This window comes from Desarmillaria tabescens (assembly GCF_030435595.1).
Source record: "Desarmillaria tabescens strain CCBAS 213 chromosome Unknown EV420scaffold_49, whole genome shotgun sequence".
Classification (NCBI taxonomy): domain Eukaryota; kingdom Fungi; phylum Basidiomycota; class Agaricomycetes; order Agaricales; family Physalacriaceae; genus Desarmillaria; species Desarmillaria tabescens.
Window position 1 is genome coordinate 226,086 of NW_026848348.1, and position 16,412 is coordinate 242,497.

Genomic DNA, 16,412 nt, shown 5'->3' on the forward strand with positions numbered 1-16,412 from the left:
GCAGGATGTGCCAGAATGCTGTATGAGAAATATGTGGATAGCGGACGGCTTCATCGTGTGAGAGTAGCAAAGGGAATTAACTTTCGTAGTTGCCGGTGAGCTGTTTCCAAAACGGGAACGATATTGATGATGGTATTGATCATGAACTTTGTTTAGCCGTCGCATATTTCCCAGCGTTGTTTTGCTCGCACTTGCTGTTAGGCGCAATCCTAGCTCCTCTCCAGATATGTCGGAGTTTCGTTCACTTCTACTGTCAACGGCAATACTGAGCTTGATCGTGAACCTCCCTCAAATATTCATGATCTCTCTGCTCAAGGGTCTAGTGTACTTACTTCTTTCCTGACGGCGTTGGTCGCTATTGGCTAGGACTTCTGTGGCTATGCTTACGACTTCAGGATCACTTCCTGGTGCATGGATGATGTGTCATTTATGTTGAGCGACACTCGTATGAACTTCGGTTTGTGCCACAGTCAGTGCTAGATCCGTCAAACGTGTTAGAAAGCTAGTTTGGGCATTTCCGAAAGTGAGGATGTGAGAGACTGCAATACGCGTGATAAAAATGTGGCGCAGTATGCTGTTTGAACTAGTGTTGAGCTGGATGCTCTGAATTAATTGATTGCGCTCGGTCTTCTCTAATAGCTTGCGCTTCAAAGATGCTATATTGAACTCGCCACTTGTTGAACATTTTGTGAGTAGTCGATTTGTATCTCGTCCAGTCACCGTGGCTTCCAGAGTGATAGGAATCGTGGGAGCATTTGCCGAGGATGTAAGGGATACATCAAGAAATTGGTTATCATGACCGGCGGTTGGCTGTAGTTTTGCAGGTATTGTTGAGCAGTGGACCAGGGATAACTGGGAGGACACGGTGGCGAACGAGTGAGACAAGATGAGCGCGGGGAGGATCGGACTGTAAGGACAGAATAGAATGTATATCTTAGCGGGCGGTAGGTCGCTAAGTATGGATGTACAATACCTGTAAGGACAGAATAGAATGTATCTGCTACGAGTCAGTAAGGTAAGGTAATGAATAAATGTAATGTACTCACATCTTAGCGGGCGGTAGGTCGCTAAGATGTGTGGCTGTGAAAAAAGCGAAAATTGACTGTATTGGTAACTAATTAAGAGTCCATACGACTGTACCTGCAGTCATGGCTCGTACTCTCAACACTCCCCCTCGAGCTCGACTGCTAGATCTCCGTTAGGCCCAACAATGCGCGAAATTTGGCCAGCTTGACCCGAGGTAGCGACTTCGTGAAGATATCGGCAATCATGTCCTCTGTGGGGCAGTCGGCATCTGTGTATCCGATTGGGAAGATGTTTTTGCCTCCGAGTATGAGGATGAGATGGATCGTGCCCTTCAGGTACTTGAAGACACGGAGGACGGCATGCCAATGAGTTGTTCTTGGCTCGTCCATGTAGCGGGAGAGGGTGGTCACGGCAAATGCAATGTCAGGGCATGTTCCAAGCATCGCATACATCAGCTTGCCAATGGTGACTTGGTATTGGGTTTGCTCGTTAGGTGATAGGACAGTCTTTGAGACAGAAGGTGAGTCATAGCTAAGGTCGACTCCGGGCTTGAGCGGTGTTGTAACTGATCTAGCGTCTTCCAGACCCATGTCCTTAATTATTGCGTCGATGTAGCCATGCTGGTCTAGTGTGATAGTCCTTGCGGCCAGGTCATGCTTTATGCTGATTCCAAGTAACCAGCGAAGGGTGCCGAGGTCAGTCATTTTGAAGTGCTTGCTTAGCTGCTTCTTGACGAGGGTTACAGATCTGTCTGAGTCTGCTATTATGGTGAAATCATCGGTGGTGGCAGCGACGATAGTGTACTTGTCGTCATCAAATCTGTAGAACACTGCTTCATCTGACTGGCATACTTGGTACCCTAGTTGTGTGAAGACAGCCTTCAGCTTGTTGTACCACTCGTTTGCGCCCTGGCGGCTCCCATAAAGAGGCTTGAGTAGCTTGCACACTAGCTGCTTGCCCTTCAAGCATTCAGGAATGGTTCGGAATAGGTTGTACTAGGGCTTCGCACCGTACCGTATACGGTATACGGCTGTATAGCCACAGTACAGTGACAGGCGACGGCTGATCCGTAACCGTACCGTCAATGCTCTTAGAACTATGTTGACGGTACGGTACGGGTATATAGATGGCCGTGCCGGTCATCAATATGGCCGTTGAATAATACATACCTGATATTTGGGGCTTCGGAGCAGCTCCAGGTCCTGCCATGGGCACGTCGTCATCTGCATCGTGATAAAAATTGAATTTTGAGGGGGATTTCAAGTTTCCATTGGCATTGAGGGCACACTGATCTGTCATGATGCTCAGAATGTGGTTGTAAGTCTGTGAAAAAGGACCATTATATACTCTTTCGTGAACTCCTCTGGCTTAAAATTCAGCAGTATTTGACAGGTGCACAGGCCAGCGGGGGGCAAATTATTGTGCAATATGTGTGGGTAGTCAAACTCAAAGGATGAAACAGTAGTAGAATAGAGGCAGCAGAAGCAGGAAATATAAAGTATTCTATGCTGGTAAGGGTTAGAGCTTGAGTAGAGCGAGTGAAAGAAGATCGGGTGGTAGCGCTGAAGAGCTTGCGGTGCCAGCACATCGTGGTACGATGTTAAGTGTATGGCAAACACATGTACAGTGTGATCTGATGACAGTTATTTTTAGATACATACACGGCCGTCGATTACTGTATGACGGCCATGTTTATACAGTTGCTAATGGTATACAGGATGTCTGTATACCGTCCATCTCTGGGCAAGTTATTTTGCCAGACAGAACGGGTATGGTACCCGTATGATGGCACCTGTATAACCATACTATACGGTGACAGTGCGAAGCCCTAGCACCCAAATTCATGCAACTGAGAGAGGTCAGGCTTCTGGTGAGTCGCCTTCTCATGTGGGGTGATATTGCCCTCTAATGCGCTGTGGGGTGTCCTGTTCTTTAGCCATACTTTGTGCGATACAGCCTTGGCCCGTAGATATGGCAGTAGCCCTGCTTTGATAAGCATAGCTCAAGCACCTTCAAGATGCGAGCAGTTGCCACACTCTGCCATTCCATTGGATTGGGATGGGTCATGGACAGTCAAATGGCATGCCATTCCAGTGAGATCGAGGTGGTCTTTGAATTCCTTGCTCATGAACTCTCCCCCTCAATCTGAGCCAAATATCCGTATGTTCTTTGCACCATGTTGCACCTTTGCCCAAGGCTCATACTTCAGGTAGTGTGAGTATGATTCAGACTTCTTCTTCATGAAGTAGACCTTTTCCTCCTGTGATGAGATGTCCTGGTAAGTGTTGCTGTACTTGTGACCGCTGATTGACTCAGTGTCAGCAGGTCCCCAGACATCTGTCACAACTTTGTCACCATATGCTTTTGCCATTTTGTTCCCCAGACTGATCTTTGGGAAGGGCTTTCAGGCAGCTTTAGCTTGAATGCATGCCTGGCAGAACCCAACCTTGGTTCCTAGATTGACTTGGATACCAAGCATTGAACCAGATTTTGCCATTGCGATGAGAACGGCTTCACTTGGATGGCCCATGAGGTTGTGAAATTCCCTCATAGTTATGAGGTGTTCAGCTGATGCAGCAATGGAGGTATTGGGCATGGGCAGAGGTGCTCTAGGAGCAGTTATGCAGTACAGGCCTCTGGTTACTGGGATGACACCAATCATTTTGCATTTTGGCTGTGGGCTTTGTATAGTGCAGTTACCATCGTGAATGGTGAGTGCATATCCACTTTGATCTAGGCAGCTGACTGAGATGAGCATGAATGCCATGCTAGGTGAGTAGTAGGTATTATGGAGGGTGACAGGTGTTGGCTTTTGATTGGGTCCCATTGGTAATTGGGTAGAATAGTCTCCTTTACCTGTCACACTGAACGTTCGACCATCTGCTGCCTTGATGGGGATTGGCTTAATGGCAGTGAAGTTCTTGAATTGCTCACGGTAGCCAGTGAAATGGTTGCTTGCACCGGTGTCGACAATCTTGCAGATTGTGTCATCACCCAAGGCTGCAAGGACTTGTGCTTCCTCTTGGTAGTCAGATGTGCACTTGAGGATGGGGGTGTTGACTTCTAGGATGGCCACGAATCCATGGTTTATGGGTGTTTCATCATCTGCCTTCTCTGCTGTGTTGGCTTGAGTCATCTTTTTAGCCTTGTCCCATGGCGCTTGCCCTGCTTTGCCTCCCCCTTCTCTATAGCAGTCCCTCTCAACGTGGTTGTTATGGCCACAGTTGTTGCAGTGCAGACTGTTATTGCTCCCTTTCACTTCCTTCTTCCCAGTAGCCTTTCCTTTACCCTTTCCTTTCTCTTTACTGTTGCTCAAGAACAGTGCTGAGTTCTGTACAGACTCGTCAATGTCCTTCTTGACTTGCCTTTGGTCAGCGGTCTCTTGGATTCACTGAATCAGGAGGCTGCTTGATACAGGCTTGCCAATCATCTGTGAGGTGATGTCAAGTGTCTCAAGCATGGGTCTGTAGCTTGTCAGGAGTGATGTTCAGATGTAGGTGGCATAAGAGTCATCACTGATGGACTTCCCCATTGCAGCAAGTTCTTCTCTCATCCTCGACATGTTGGTGAGGTGGATTCAGATATCTCCATCATCAGAGCAATGCTGGTTTTGGAGCTTGTTGAGCAGGTTCTCCTGTGTTGAGATGCCTTTCTCTTCAAAGATGGAAGTGAGCTTCTTCCACATTGCAGCGGTGGTGGGTTCATTTTTGATCTGCATGAAGGTCGATGTGCTGATTGTCTTGTATATCATCTCATGGACCTGTGCCTCCTTCTGGTCATATGCATCCTGAAGAGTCAGTTGCTTTTCAACTTTGTTATCGGATAAGGGTGTGAGGTTTCCCAGTAGGTAGTAGTCTCCGTTTATCTCTGTCATCTCCATGGGCTTCTTAGTGGTTCCATACAGGACTCATTTAAGTCCTTTGGATGTGGCCACATTCGGAATCCGTTCCTTGTATAGGATGTAGTTTGTGCTGTCATCTTTTAGATGGGGCAGGTTGAGGAGTTTGACAGTAGAAGTAGATGAAGACATGTCACCAGGGCCCATAACCTGTTGAGCAGTGGACCGGGGATAACTGGGAGGACACGGTGGTGAACAAGTGAGACAAGATGAGCACAGGGAGGATCAGACTGTAAGGACAGAATAGAATGTATATCTTAGCAGGTGGTAGGTCGCTAAGATGTGTGGCTGTGAAAAAAGCGAAAATTGACTGTATCAGTGTAGAGAGTCTGAAGTCTTGAAGTGCATGACATAGCTATGACCAACGTATATTGATCAACTACGTGTGCTGGTACAAGAAATAGAACTACTCTTTAGTAAGCATAGTTATCGTAGATAAGGGTATCGTTGAAGACGATACCAAACATGCATAAATATATAAAGATCTATGCTCTAGTCCATATGGTCCCTTACATACCCCCCCTTCAGATCGCCTCTAGGCGATCATTGAGACCATTTTTCTAAGGTGCTCGTTCGGACGTCACTCTTGCTTGTTCTGTCTGTCCTCTGAAGCTGCGACGTTGTCTGTTACACCAAGCTTGTCCTTGTTGGTTGTACTAGTTGCATGCACATTGGACATCTCGTCGTCAGTTTCCGCCAGAAGTGGGATTTGGTGTGGCTCTCTAGCCATGACAATCGATACTGCATCAACTATAGGATTGGGGGCGGTGACATTAGGCATGGCTTCCGATCCCTCATTGGTACCGCATTCTTCCACTGCCTTCTCAGTAGCAGCCATCATCAAGACATCGTCCTGGCTCAGGTCAAGCCTCACTTCAGGACCTGGTAGGGCTGGGGTATCGGGGACGGTTGGTGGGAACGAGTTAATATACGTGAACATGGGGCTTTCCCCCCTCAGCAACCAGTAAGGGTTTCCTTGACGTTGGTTGCGGTTATCGGGCTGATGCACGTATCTCTCGTAGTACATGATAGCTTGTATCTGGTGTGTGTCCCCCAAGTCTGGGGACCACCATCCGCATAATTCTGGTATGATCATTGGTTCTCTGAATCTTTTGAGATGTCGTTGACGAGATGATTCCAGTCATTAATAATGATCCCAGAAATGTATCGACTGATGCTGATCCACCCATACCATTGCCCATGGATAGGCGCTGTCGATCATTTCCTGTGTGATACTGCAGTCAGCCAAGTGTCGTATCACATCGACTTCGGCCAAGTTTTCCGTGGCACCGTTGAATATCATACGTTGGAGGATAGTCCTTTCCGTAGCAAGTATGATAGGTACTTTATCTGGTTGGTCCCGATTCCACTGTTCGATGTAATCCATGTAATACCTGGGACGGAAGGTGATTGCTGTGAAGTATCGTGCGTAGTAGTTTCTTGCATCTCTTGGGTGAAGGAATCTGACTAGTAGCATTCCCCAAATGCTAGCGTAGCTCACCCGATACGATAAATCCATTGTGATTCCCGATGGCGGATTCAGGCCTCCCGGTCTGAAATGGTGGGCTGCGTATTGGCACCAGTCATCAATTGTGCCGTTCACAGGTGGAACCATCCCGGCACCTCCTGCTATGTTGCTACTGCCTGGTCGCCTGTATGCACGGTCTAACGGAATGTGGGCTGGTGGTGGTAAGTCATTCGCCAGTTCTCCCATGCATCTGTCCATCTGGAACTGTTCAATAACGTCGTGCATTGCTAGATCCCGGTATCGTGCTATCACTGATGTCGATATCCTCTGGAATTCGCTTAGCAATCTCAGCATGGTTTGCCATTTTGGTGTGTGGTTGTATATGTATCATATTGATTCCCTGACCTCCCTGACTGTCATTGGGAATCCTCTCGGGTTTGGTCTACAACCCATTCTGTGTGGAATGGGATATTCCATTCTATCAGCAAATGCTCTTGCTGCGTCGGCATACATTATATTGTTTCGTCGATCGTAAGTGAAACCTGGGCCGTACATTCCTCGAAACAAATTATCTCTTTCTGCGGAGGAACCATCGCTGAACCGGAATTGTCCTAGCCATGTCGGCAACCTGCCTGTTTGCCTCTGATGCAGCTCCAGTCTATGTTTAAACCATCTTTGCTTTTGTTCAGCCGTGTATGGCAGTTTGTCATCATATGGGTCATCGGATGCTTCACTGTCATCATCTTCTGCGATATCCTGCCATGACAACATTCGTGGCGGGTATGTGCCATCTGGTCTGGGCATCATTGGGAGCAGTGCCGACAGTTCTTTTATCCTGTCCTCTATGGGCATCCTACTATCTCCTATGATATGTCCGAATCTGCGTTTGTCGTATGACTCCAGATACGTGTCGTGCTTCTCTACTGGTGCCATGGGTAGGTTGCATCTGGGGATAGTGGTGATTGAATTCGGATCGAGTCTCGGTGGTCGATTCTGCAGTTGGCTGTCTCAGTAGTCCCGAGATACGTCATGGTAGTCCCGTGTATCTCAGGCTTTTTGTGTGTACGCGCCCTCTCTGGGCCGTCCCCCCCCCATATGGTGCCCTCGTCCCCTTCCTCTTGGGGTCCAATGCCTTGTGCTTCCTGATTCATCATCATCGTCTCTTAAGAATCAGTCAAATTCTTCCTCACAACGTTGTCTCACCTCCCTAGAGCTCCCTTGGCTCTCCTTCTGTCGTTTGGCTGTGCCATTATCCTCCCCTGTAGGTGAGAGTTGCCTTTTCGTTATCAGTTTTTCTAGCTCGTTGAACCTCTTCATCAGGTCAAGGTTGAGCGATATCTGGTCCCACAGTGCTGCCTCCATATCCCCAGCATTTCCGGTGCCAATGTTTCACAGCTCACATTCCTGCATCTTGATTATCTCTTGAGGAATGGGTTCATTCTCGGCCACCCTGCGGCGATTGTCTCGGTGTTCCCGTTGGCATTGGTGTTCGTCTGCTTCAAGCTCCTGCCTCGACGCTTTTTTCTTCCCTTTCCTGTTATCATGGTATTGAGGTTCGTCTTCTTCGCTCGCACTGTCCATCCCATACCTATTGGCATGCGGCGTTGTGTCAGCTGGTCTGGGGGGGGGGGGGGGGGGTGTATGGTCTGTGCACGTCTCAGCTGAGATGGTCCCGCCACCGCATTTTCTGCATCCCTGATCCTGTTCGTCGAGCTCGTCCCGGCAGCCTCGTAATCTCTGTTAGTACCTGCAACCACATCAGGGTTGTTGTTCTTGTCCACAGTCATTGACTCGTCCTCACCGCTGGGCCCAGGCTGGGCTCCGCTCTCTCCAATCACTGATCCTGGGTTGGGGTTTGCTGCTACCGGTACTTGGTGCATGAAGTTTCCGTAGAATGCGTGTCAACAACCAACTTTAATTGACTTAGATCAACTAAGGATCGCCACTCGCACTTCGGTGGACGATGCTCTTAGAGGTCAAAGGAGATGTGTGAAGTCGATTGAGGACTTAGATAGTCGCGAAACAGGGAGCTTTGAGTTGGGTAGATTAAACCTTAGCCGAAGCTGGGGTTTAGTCCAGCTGAGGCTCTACTTAAATACACGTTGATAGACTAATAATAGTACTGTGAGAATGTGTCCGTTGTGATCGCATATGAGTAATCAGGCTGAGTAAAACGAAGAAAAATGAATAAATCGTAACAATGCGGCTGGTCCAGGCATAAACCCATGGGGTGCAAACACCTGGAATGCATATGGGTTGGGCCAGCTCATCTGCATTCCTTGAGCTCCTTGGCCATTCGTTGGGTTGTTCTGAGGGAAATTCCTGAAAGGTACTGGGAACATTGGCTCGTTCCCCGCCTGTGGAAGTGCATTTCTGGCCATGTTCCAGGGCCAAAATGGATTGATGCCATTCCCGTTTGGGTTGTTCAGGGTGTTCGGATTAGGTTCTTCACTACTCGCCATTGTTCTGAGTGTGAAGCACAAAAGGGTGAAAGCATGTGCGGATTTCAGTATCATTTTTGTTGTTGATGGTGGTGGTTAGTGGGATAGGTAGGTGAAAACTTTTCCCCAGTTTCCTCGACCTTCTATCAAGGATCTGCGCCTATTTCTTTGGGGGTCGACCATGTTTTCTCGGTCCGGGTTCTACTCTTCCGATGCCACCACTCTCCTTCCATGGTAATTGGTTAGGCAAATTGACTCCCATCGTCTCCAGGTACCTGTCAAGTGCAGCCAATTCTTTACAGTTTGCGTGCGGTTCCCAGGTCATGTCGCCAAGGCTCCACTGCACGTGGTATTCTAATCTTCCTTTGCTATTATGTCTGTGGCCCACTATCTTGTCCATGAACCACTCTGCCATATCAGGAGTCCCAAAATTGTATGGGTCTGGTTGTGCTCTATTGGGAAACAGTAGGTCGTTGTTTGCTTGGTATGGTCTTAGAAGGCTGACATGGAATGTGGGGTGAATCTGCCTTTCTTGAAGTGCAGCTGGCAATTCCAGCATATACATCGACGTCTCTGGTATAGCTCTCGAGACTCGGTATGGTCCTACGTATTTTGGGCATAGTTTCCAGGCACAACCCTTAGGCAGGTTTAAATTCTTGGTAGACAAATATACGAGGTCGCCAGCTTTGATTGTGGGTTCAGCACCTCGTTTCTTGTTAGCATGGTGTGATTGGAATACTCGCTGTTCTATAATAGCATCATGAGCATCTGCGAGGTTCTGCAGAGCTGATTCTGCAAATTTCCATATCCCCTGGCACTATCGGTGCAGTTTCCCATATTTCCCAGTATCATGGATGGCATGTATCCTCCATTTATTTCAAACGGTGCAGTATCTCATTGTGCTGCTTATGCTCGCATTAATGGTGAATTCAGTCATATCGACTCTCTGTAGCCAGTCTTTTTGATCCAGGTCGCAGCTCCACTTCGGAATATCTGACCAATAGATCTGTTCATTCTTTCCAGTAAGTCCATCTGTCTGTGGGTGGAACTGATGTTGACATTAGTAATCTTGCACCCATGATTCTGTGCAGTTCCCTTCCACCATCTGGAGGTGAATTTTGGGTCACGGTCACTTACAATCGTGCTGGGGAGGCCGTGCAGTCTTACGGCCTCCCTCATGTATATTCTGGACAACCCTTTCGCAGTCATCGTTGTATGTACCAGGGATCAGGTGTACCATTGTGGTCATCCTGGCATACAACTACCCATAGGTAATTGAACTTCCGTCCATCATCCAGTTTTCACTTCTGGGAATGGACCTACAAAATCCATTCCCACTGAGTCCCAAGGTTTCGTCGGAATAGGGAGTGGGTGTAACTTGCCGGCTGGTGGTTTGTTGGTGCCTTTACATTTCTGGCATGCTTCACATGATTGACAAAATTCTTTAGTGTCGTGTACCAGTCGAGGCCACCAGTACCACCTTCTGAACATATTCAGATGTACGCTGATACCCAAAATGGCCCAGGGAGCTATGTGCTTGCTCGAGAATAATCCCTACTAATGACTTGTCTATGAGTAACATTCTGGGTATGCATAATACCTCATCTCCTCTCCGATTTTTCATCCATATCAAGTCGTCTCTGACTTGGAATAGCGGGTGTTCCTTAGGTGCCCCCAATATTATTCGGAACATCTTGTCGTCTGCGTACCCTTTGCGGATAGCCAATATGAATTTGTCAGACTCAATGGTGGTGTGCAGTTGTCCTAGGGCCAGGTATGTAGCATGTCTTCAATTGTTATGTCCTCAACTGCTGTGTGGTGCAGTGTCGTTATCCTGGTTTCAGTTCGCTCAGTGGATCTGTTGTTGCAGTCGGCCAGATCCTGAGCTTGAACATCTCGCAATTCACGTGGTGTTCCTGCAATCACCAGGAGCAGCCTCCTAGTTTCCTCTTGCATGGCTCTTATCTCCACCAGTTCTCTCTGTCATTTCTGCTAGTCTGTCTGGGGGGAGGTCCTCCCCTGTTGGGTCGACACGGATGTCTGCCCGTACATATTCATGCATGCCATGGATATCATCTTTTGTGTCATTTTCATAATACCTTGAGAGGCAATCGGTGACTTTATTATTTTCCCCTTTCACATATGTGATATCGAAGTCAAATCTTGACATATAGTCAGTCCATCACATCTGTCTTCCAGACAACTGATTCTGTGTCTTAAAAAATTCGAGTGCTTTGTGGTCCGTAATTACGTGTATTCTGTATCCCATTAACTTATCCTCCCATTTCAGGAGGGCTTCTAGAATTGCAAGCGTTTCCAGCTCGTGCACTCGGTAGGTTATGTTGCACATTTGTGAATTTCTTTGACATGAAGCCTGCCGGACTGACATGTCTGCCATGTCGGACCTTGCCCATACATCGCACCAAGTTCCTGATTTGGATGCATCAGCATATGACTCATATGGGTTCCTCCTTCCTCGGGTCGGATTGGTTTTAGGATCGGAGTATTATTGCATGTAACTTTTATCATATCAAAGCACCTCTGATGTATAGGTCTCCAGTTGAATGCGTTCCCATTCTGGGTCATCGCAAGTAGTGGCCCAGTATATGCAGTGATATCTGGCAAGAAAATCGCCAGGTACTGGACTAGTCCCACTGAACCTTTGTATGTCGTGGTAACTCCGTGGCATCCTCCACTCCATTATCCTCGTGATCTTGTCTTCATCTGCATGGAGGCCGTCATCATCAATGATGTATCCTAGGCAATCAACGTGTTTGGCATACAATTCGCACTTCTTCCATTTTAAAAATAACTGCTGGTTTCGCAGTCTATCAAAAATGATTCTGAGGTGATCCTGGTGTTCCTCTATGGAGTCGGAGAATACGAATATATCATCTATATACACGTGCATGAATACCCCAATCACATCTTGGAATATGGAGGTCATTAATCTTTGAAAAGTAGCTGGCACATTGCAATCACCCTGTTGCATTACTGCGCTCACATATGTTCCTCTAATTGTTGCAAATGCGGTCTTCCACACATCGTCTTCGATTACTCTGACTTGTTCATAAGCGTCAGACAAGTCTATTTTTGATCTGTATTTTGCTCTTGTGACATCCTCCCTTATCCCATCCTGGTCCGGCATGGGTGTAACGTCTTTAACAGTATTCTCGTTTCTCTGACGACAATCAATGACAGTCCATAAATGTTGATCCTTTTTCAGCAGGCATAACATAGGTGTGGCTTGGCTGGTGGATGCTAACTTCCACCACCCAGCGCGAGTGTATTTTTCTACCTTCTCATTGAATTCAGCCTTCAAAGAGTTGGGGCAGCATGGCAAGTGGTAGTGGTATTTCATTGTGGGGTCGATTAGAGGAATTTCATGATTTACCTCTCAAAATGGCAGCATTGTCTCTGGTACACCTTGTAGCAATTCCTCATACTCTTCATACCATGCTTGTTTCAGTGCTGGGATATCATCCTCCAAGAAAACCGTCTGGCGATGCTTGCCCTTACGGTCCTTGTCCGGTTTCTTTGGCTTCCGGTGATTCCGATCTTCATTCTTCTCAATCATCGCAGCTATCCGTGTGCTTTCTGCTGTACCCCAATCTGGGGCTATACTCAATCCGTCCTGTATTGAGCACCGTTCACTCTCATTTGGGTATCTGGTTCTTGTGAATTCTATGGGTCCAATCGTCTCAGTCGGGATTCCCCTAGCCTGGTCCCCTTTTAGTCCCCACATGTCCTTTATCATCATATTCCACTCGTCTGGCATCCTATGGTCTCCAGGCCAATCTCTATGGGTTTGCATGGTAGGCCAATCCCAGAATCTCCTGCCCTTTCTCGCAGGTTCATTGTCTTGGTTTTCTGCCGACTCTGGGTGTATGTGGTAGTCTCTAAAATGTTTTTCATCATCCTTATCTGTTACTAGGTCCTCCACTAGGACCTTTGATGATGTTGGTTGACAGTACTCCCTGTCCATGTCCCATCCTTTCCATACTCCCATTTTGTTTTGTGTTTTTTCTGAGCATTCTTCAGTCGTTCTCGCCCTTCTAGGCTCCTTGTCCTCATCATCAGTCACTGTTTCGACTGTAGTCCGGCCATGGAGTCAAGGTCTAGGCAGATCTGGTTTCCGTAGTCGGTGTCTACAGGGCGATTAAGTCTGCCTCTTCTCTGTCGACGACTTTTCCTGGGATTGTGATCCCTCCAATACTGACACATTTCTCCTTGAAGTCCAGGATTACATTTTGTTCATGCATGAATGGTGTCCCCATGATTATGTCGTACTTGTCGATGTTTACTACATCGAAATATCCTTCACCTGTGTATCCTTCTGATACGATGTGTGACCTGGTTCCGAAATTTATCCTTGATCAGCTCCCCACCTGTACCAAGTTGTAATACAACAGGATTCGTTAGGCGGAAGACCTTTGCCTTTGAGATATCTGCAAATGATGGGGACATAGCAGTGGATGTGCTTCCACTGTCCCATAATGTTAGTGCGTCAAGCCCATTCACATTCAAGTATGTGACCAAACATCTTTTCTCAACATGACTTGGTCGTGAACCCGGTTCTTTCAGGACGCGTACCATTGTCTTCAATCCCCAGTTTCGGAGGTGTATGTTCCTTATCCCCAAGGACTTCTGGTCTTAGTTCTGATACTGCTGCTAGTCTGATGGTCCTGGTGGTCTGCTCAGTCTTTGCAGGTACAGCACCCCCAAATTCTGATAGGGGAATCTCTTTATTCACAAGTGTCATCCCTTGTTGCCATTATGGTCCTCTTATATACGACCTCATCAGTCTGATCCCACACCTGGCTGTGTACTCGTACATTGCCTGTGTTCTCTCAGGGTCCCAACATATCACCAGTCATCATTGGCATCAGAGAACCCGGTATAATCTTCGAATTCGAGGGTGTCAAACTCCTCCTTCTCCGATTCCCAGGGTGACATCTGATCCTCACTCAGATTGTCGTGCTCGCTCTCATCAAAACCTTCCATAGTCCCCATTATTATTGTATGGGCTGCTCTCATCTGTGCCTGCATCGGTTTCTTGCCGAATTCTGGGCACTTTTCACTAGCTGCAACAGTGTCCGATGCCTCCACAACTGGTAACACACAGGTCCGCAGTTTCTGGCGGTTTGCTGTGTTGTCCCTTGTTGGAACCCTTCTCGAGTTCAGATCATCTCGTGCAGGTTCCTTGTCAGCCTTTGCCTTAGGGCCAGGTTCCTCATGGTTTATATTTCATCCTCTCCTTTCCAGCAGTTATGACGAATCTCTCGTTGTTGGGAGTATCTGATATTCCCGTTGTTCTGTTGGAATCCATGGAAGCGGAACCTTTGCTCTGGTGCTGACTGCCTTCCCTTTCTCAGTCTCAGTCAAGTTTTTCGGTTTGACAATTCATGCGATTAGTTTTCGAAAATCATTTCTGAGTCCGGACCATGTACTCAGCAGTCTAGAGCCGACTCTACAAGTTCTTCAATAGAGTTGTATTCGATAGACATTTTGTCTGCAAAGACCTTTAGTCGTATCGAGTCTGGTAATCCCTCCATGAATTTCTCTCTTATTGTGTACTGGTCTGGGGCGACATCCATGTCTTCAACCAGTCTCAAGATTGCATCATGCCAACCTTGCACCCTGCCATCACCATCAGCCCACTTGGCCTCCTTAAATGCATCACGAGTATCTTGCTGGGCTGATTCATTAACTGAATCAGTCTGTACATCTCAACTATGACTTCCATGAATGTTGGCTTAGGCTTCGTTAATCCTGCTTATCCTTTCTTGGAACCAGGTCTTTGCCTTATCTTCTAGCAATAGGTCAAGGATGAGGACTCATTCTTCGTCTCTCTCCGGTCCACCTAGTTGTGATGATCTGTACGCAAATACCACGCTCTTAAGCCATTGCCAAAACATATCCTTGGATTCCGATCCATTATACTTCGTCATTGTCTTGGCATCCCATCTCGGTGGTTTGAGGCCATCTGGTATTTGAAGACGTTTCTCAAAGTTCGTTCTTATGAATTCGACAATCTTTTGGAACCATCGTTCCTGGTCTTGTACTTTTGCCTCTATGGCCTGAGATGAGGGCGCGGCAGATGTTGCTCTCGGCCATGGTCTAGGAGTGAACAGATCCCGTTGGGGACCCTTGTTACTATCTGGATCATCATCATCATCAGGGTCATCATCATCATCAGGGTCACTGCCACCTCCAGGTGCACTGTTGCCACAGTTACCTTTGTCGTGGTCATCGTTTTCCCATTCCCCAAAGTCGGGTCATAGCCACGGGTTGTTATTCTCATCAAATATGATGCCTTGGTCCGGGATGGTGGGATTCACTCCATCTCTAATTTGGCTGTTACGGATATGCTGATAGGTGATTCTGTTCTTAATGGCCCTCATCTCCTCCTCTTCTAAGAAGGTATTTTCTTTCCAGGTGTATTTCCGGGCGTCTCGACCTTAATGTTTAGGTTCCCCTCGGTGTTGTTTGGAGACGACGTGTTTCCCTTATTATCCTTCTTGGGCACGATCTCCTCATCGAGGCGCTGTATTGTTGCCTTTTTCTTGCCTTTCTCCATACGTTTCTGTATGACAGCCCTCTGCTCTGCAAATGAGTGTACTTTTGGCCTGGGTTGATTGGTCCCATTATCATCAGACCAGAAACTTCTCCCAATCAGGATCGTTGCAAGGTTAGCATTGTATTCCGATATGAACTCTTTGGAGTCTGATGCTACATCCGTAAATCCGAGTCGTTCAAACACCTTCTTGGTTTGGCCATGCGCAAATGCTTTCACCACTGTGATCTCGGCTGGACGCATCTCTCCTAGGTCACGGAGCACCTCTGCCTTAACGCATTCATCGTCGTCTAGCATCTTCATCACTTCCTTGTGTGTGGCCGCATCTCCAAAGGTCGACTCGTCGTCACTAGATACTGATATGGCCACCATGGGCTTTGATGATGATGGTGTTGGTTGTTCTTCCTCCGGAACGTCGGGCTCTGGTGCTGTGTCCGTTGTCCGTTCTGTGCCAGGACCTCCCATTGTATGCGCATTGTTCTCTTGCTGTAAGGTCTCTGAAGCCAGGGGTAGATGTTCATTCCGTCGCCACGGGCTATCGCTGGGAAGTGGTGTACGTTTCATAACTGGTGAGTTTCGTAAACTGCTGAACGTAGAGTTAAGTTGGAATCCCATTAAGGGTATAAATCCTGTCCTCGGTGAGCTCCTTTGTGGTCAATCCGAGTCTCCCCTTGCTGACTGGCATCACCTACCATTCCCTCCTGGACTGGGAACACCTCTTCGTACTCGTAGTCAGCTGCCTTCAACCGAGTATGACCCATCTTTCTCGCCTTCTGGGTCAATCTCCTTGCCCATCTCTTGGACTTTCCCTTCAAATATGTGTTCACTATCTTGTGCTTGCGTCAGCTCAAACGCGAGCGTCTTCTTCTTGTTATTATTCTTTTGCTTCTTGTTATTCGTGTTTGTGTTTGCTGTAGTCATTGGCTGTGTGTCGACTGTGTCCTGTGATGTCTGGGATCGCAGAGCTGGCGCCATGTCTGTCTGACGTGTACAGTTTCTACA

The 16,412-nt window shown here is 47.5% G+C and overlaps 4 protein-coding genes across 4 annotated transcripts; all 4 read right to left on the reverse strand.

Annotated features, from left to right (window-relative positions):
• Window positions 1-4,603: 4,603 nt before the first annotated feature.
• Window positions 4,604-5,951, reverse strand: EV420DRAFT_1648375 (uncharacterized protein; the record flags this gene model as incomplete). Its single annotated transcript, XM_060478145.1, has 4 exons — window positions 4,604-4,909; window positions 4,961-5,099; window positions 5,442-5,459; window positions 5,509-5,951. 4 exons carry the CDS (start codon window positions 5,949-5,951, stop codon window positions 4,604-4,606), a joined length of 906 nt encoding a protein of 301 aa, XP_060325563.1.
• Window positions 5,952-6,068: 117 nt separating this feature from the next.
• On the reverse strand, window positions 6,069-6,677 carry EV420DRAFT_1648376 (uncharacterized protein; the record flags this gene model as incomplete). The annotated part of the gene is made up of 1 exon (XM_060478146.1): window positions 6,069-6,677. The coding sequence occupies one exon, from the start codon at window positions 6,675-6,677 to the stop codon at window positions 6,069-6,071; it is 609 nt and encodes a 202-aa protein (XP_060325564.1).
• Window positions 6,678-12,230: 5,553 nt separating this feature from the next.
• On the reverse strand, window positions 12,231-12,842 carry EV420DRAFT_1648377 (uncharacterized protein; the record flags this gene model as incomplete). Its single annotated transcript, XM_060478147.1, has 1 exon — window positions 12,231-12,842. The coding sequence occupies one exon, from the start codon at window positions 12,840-12,842 to the stop codon at window positions 12,231-12,233; it is 612 nt and encodes a 203-aa protein (XP_060325565.1).
• Window positions 12,843-13,699: 857 nt separating this feature from the next.
• Window positions 13,700-16,385, reverse strand: EV420DRAFT_1484296 (uncharacterized protein; the record flags this gene model as incomplete). The annotated part of the gene is made up of 5 exons (XM_060470054.1): window positions 13,700-14,044; window positions 14,356-14,543; window positions 14,697-15,055; window positions 15,334-15,993; window positions 16,168-16,385. 5 exons carry the CDS (start codon window positions 16,383-16,385, stop codon window positions 13,700-13,702), a joined length of 1,770 nt encoding a protein of 589 aa, XP_060325566.1.
• Between the last annotated feature and the right edge of the window lie 27 nt (window positions 16,386-16,412).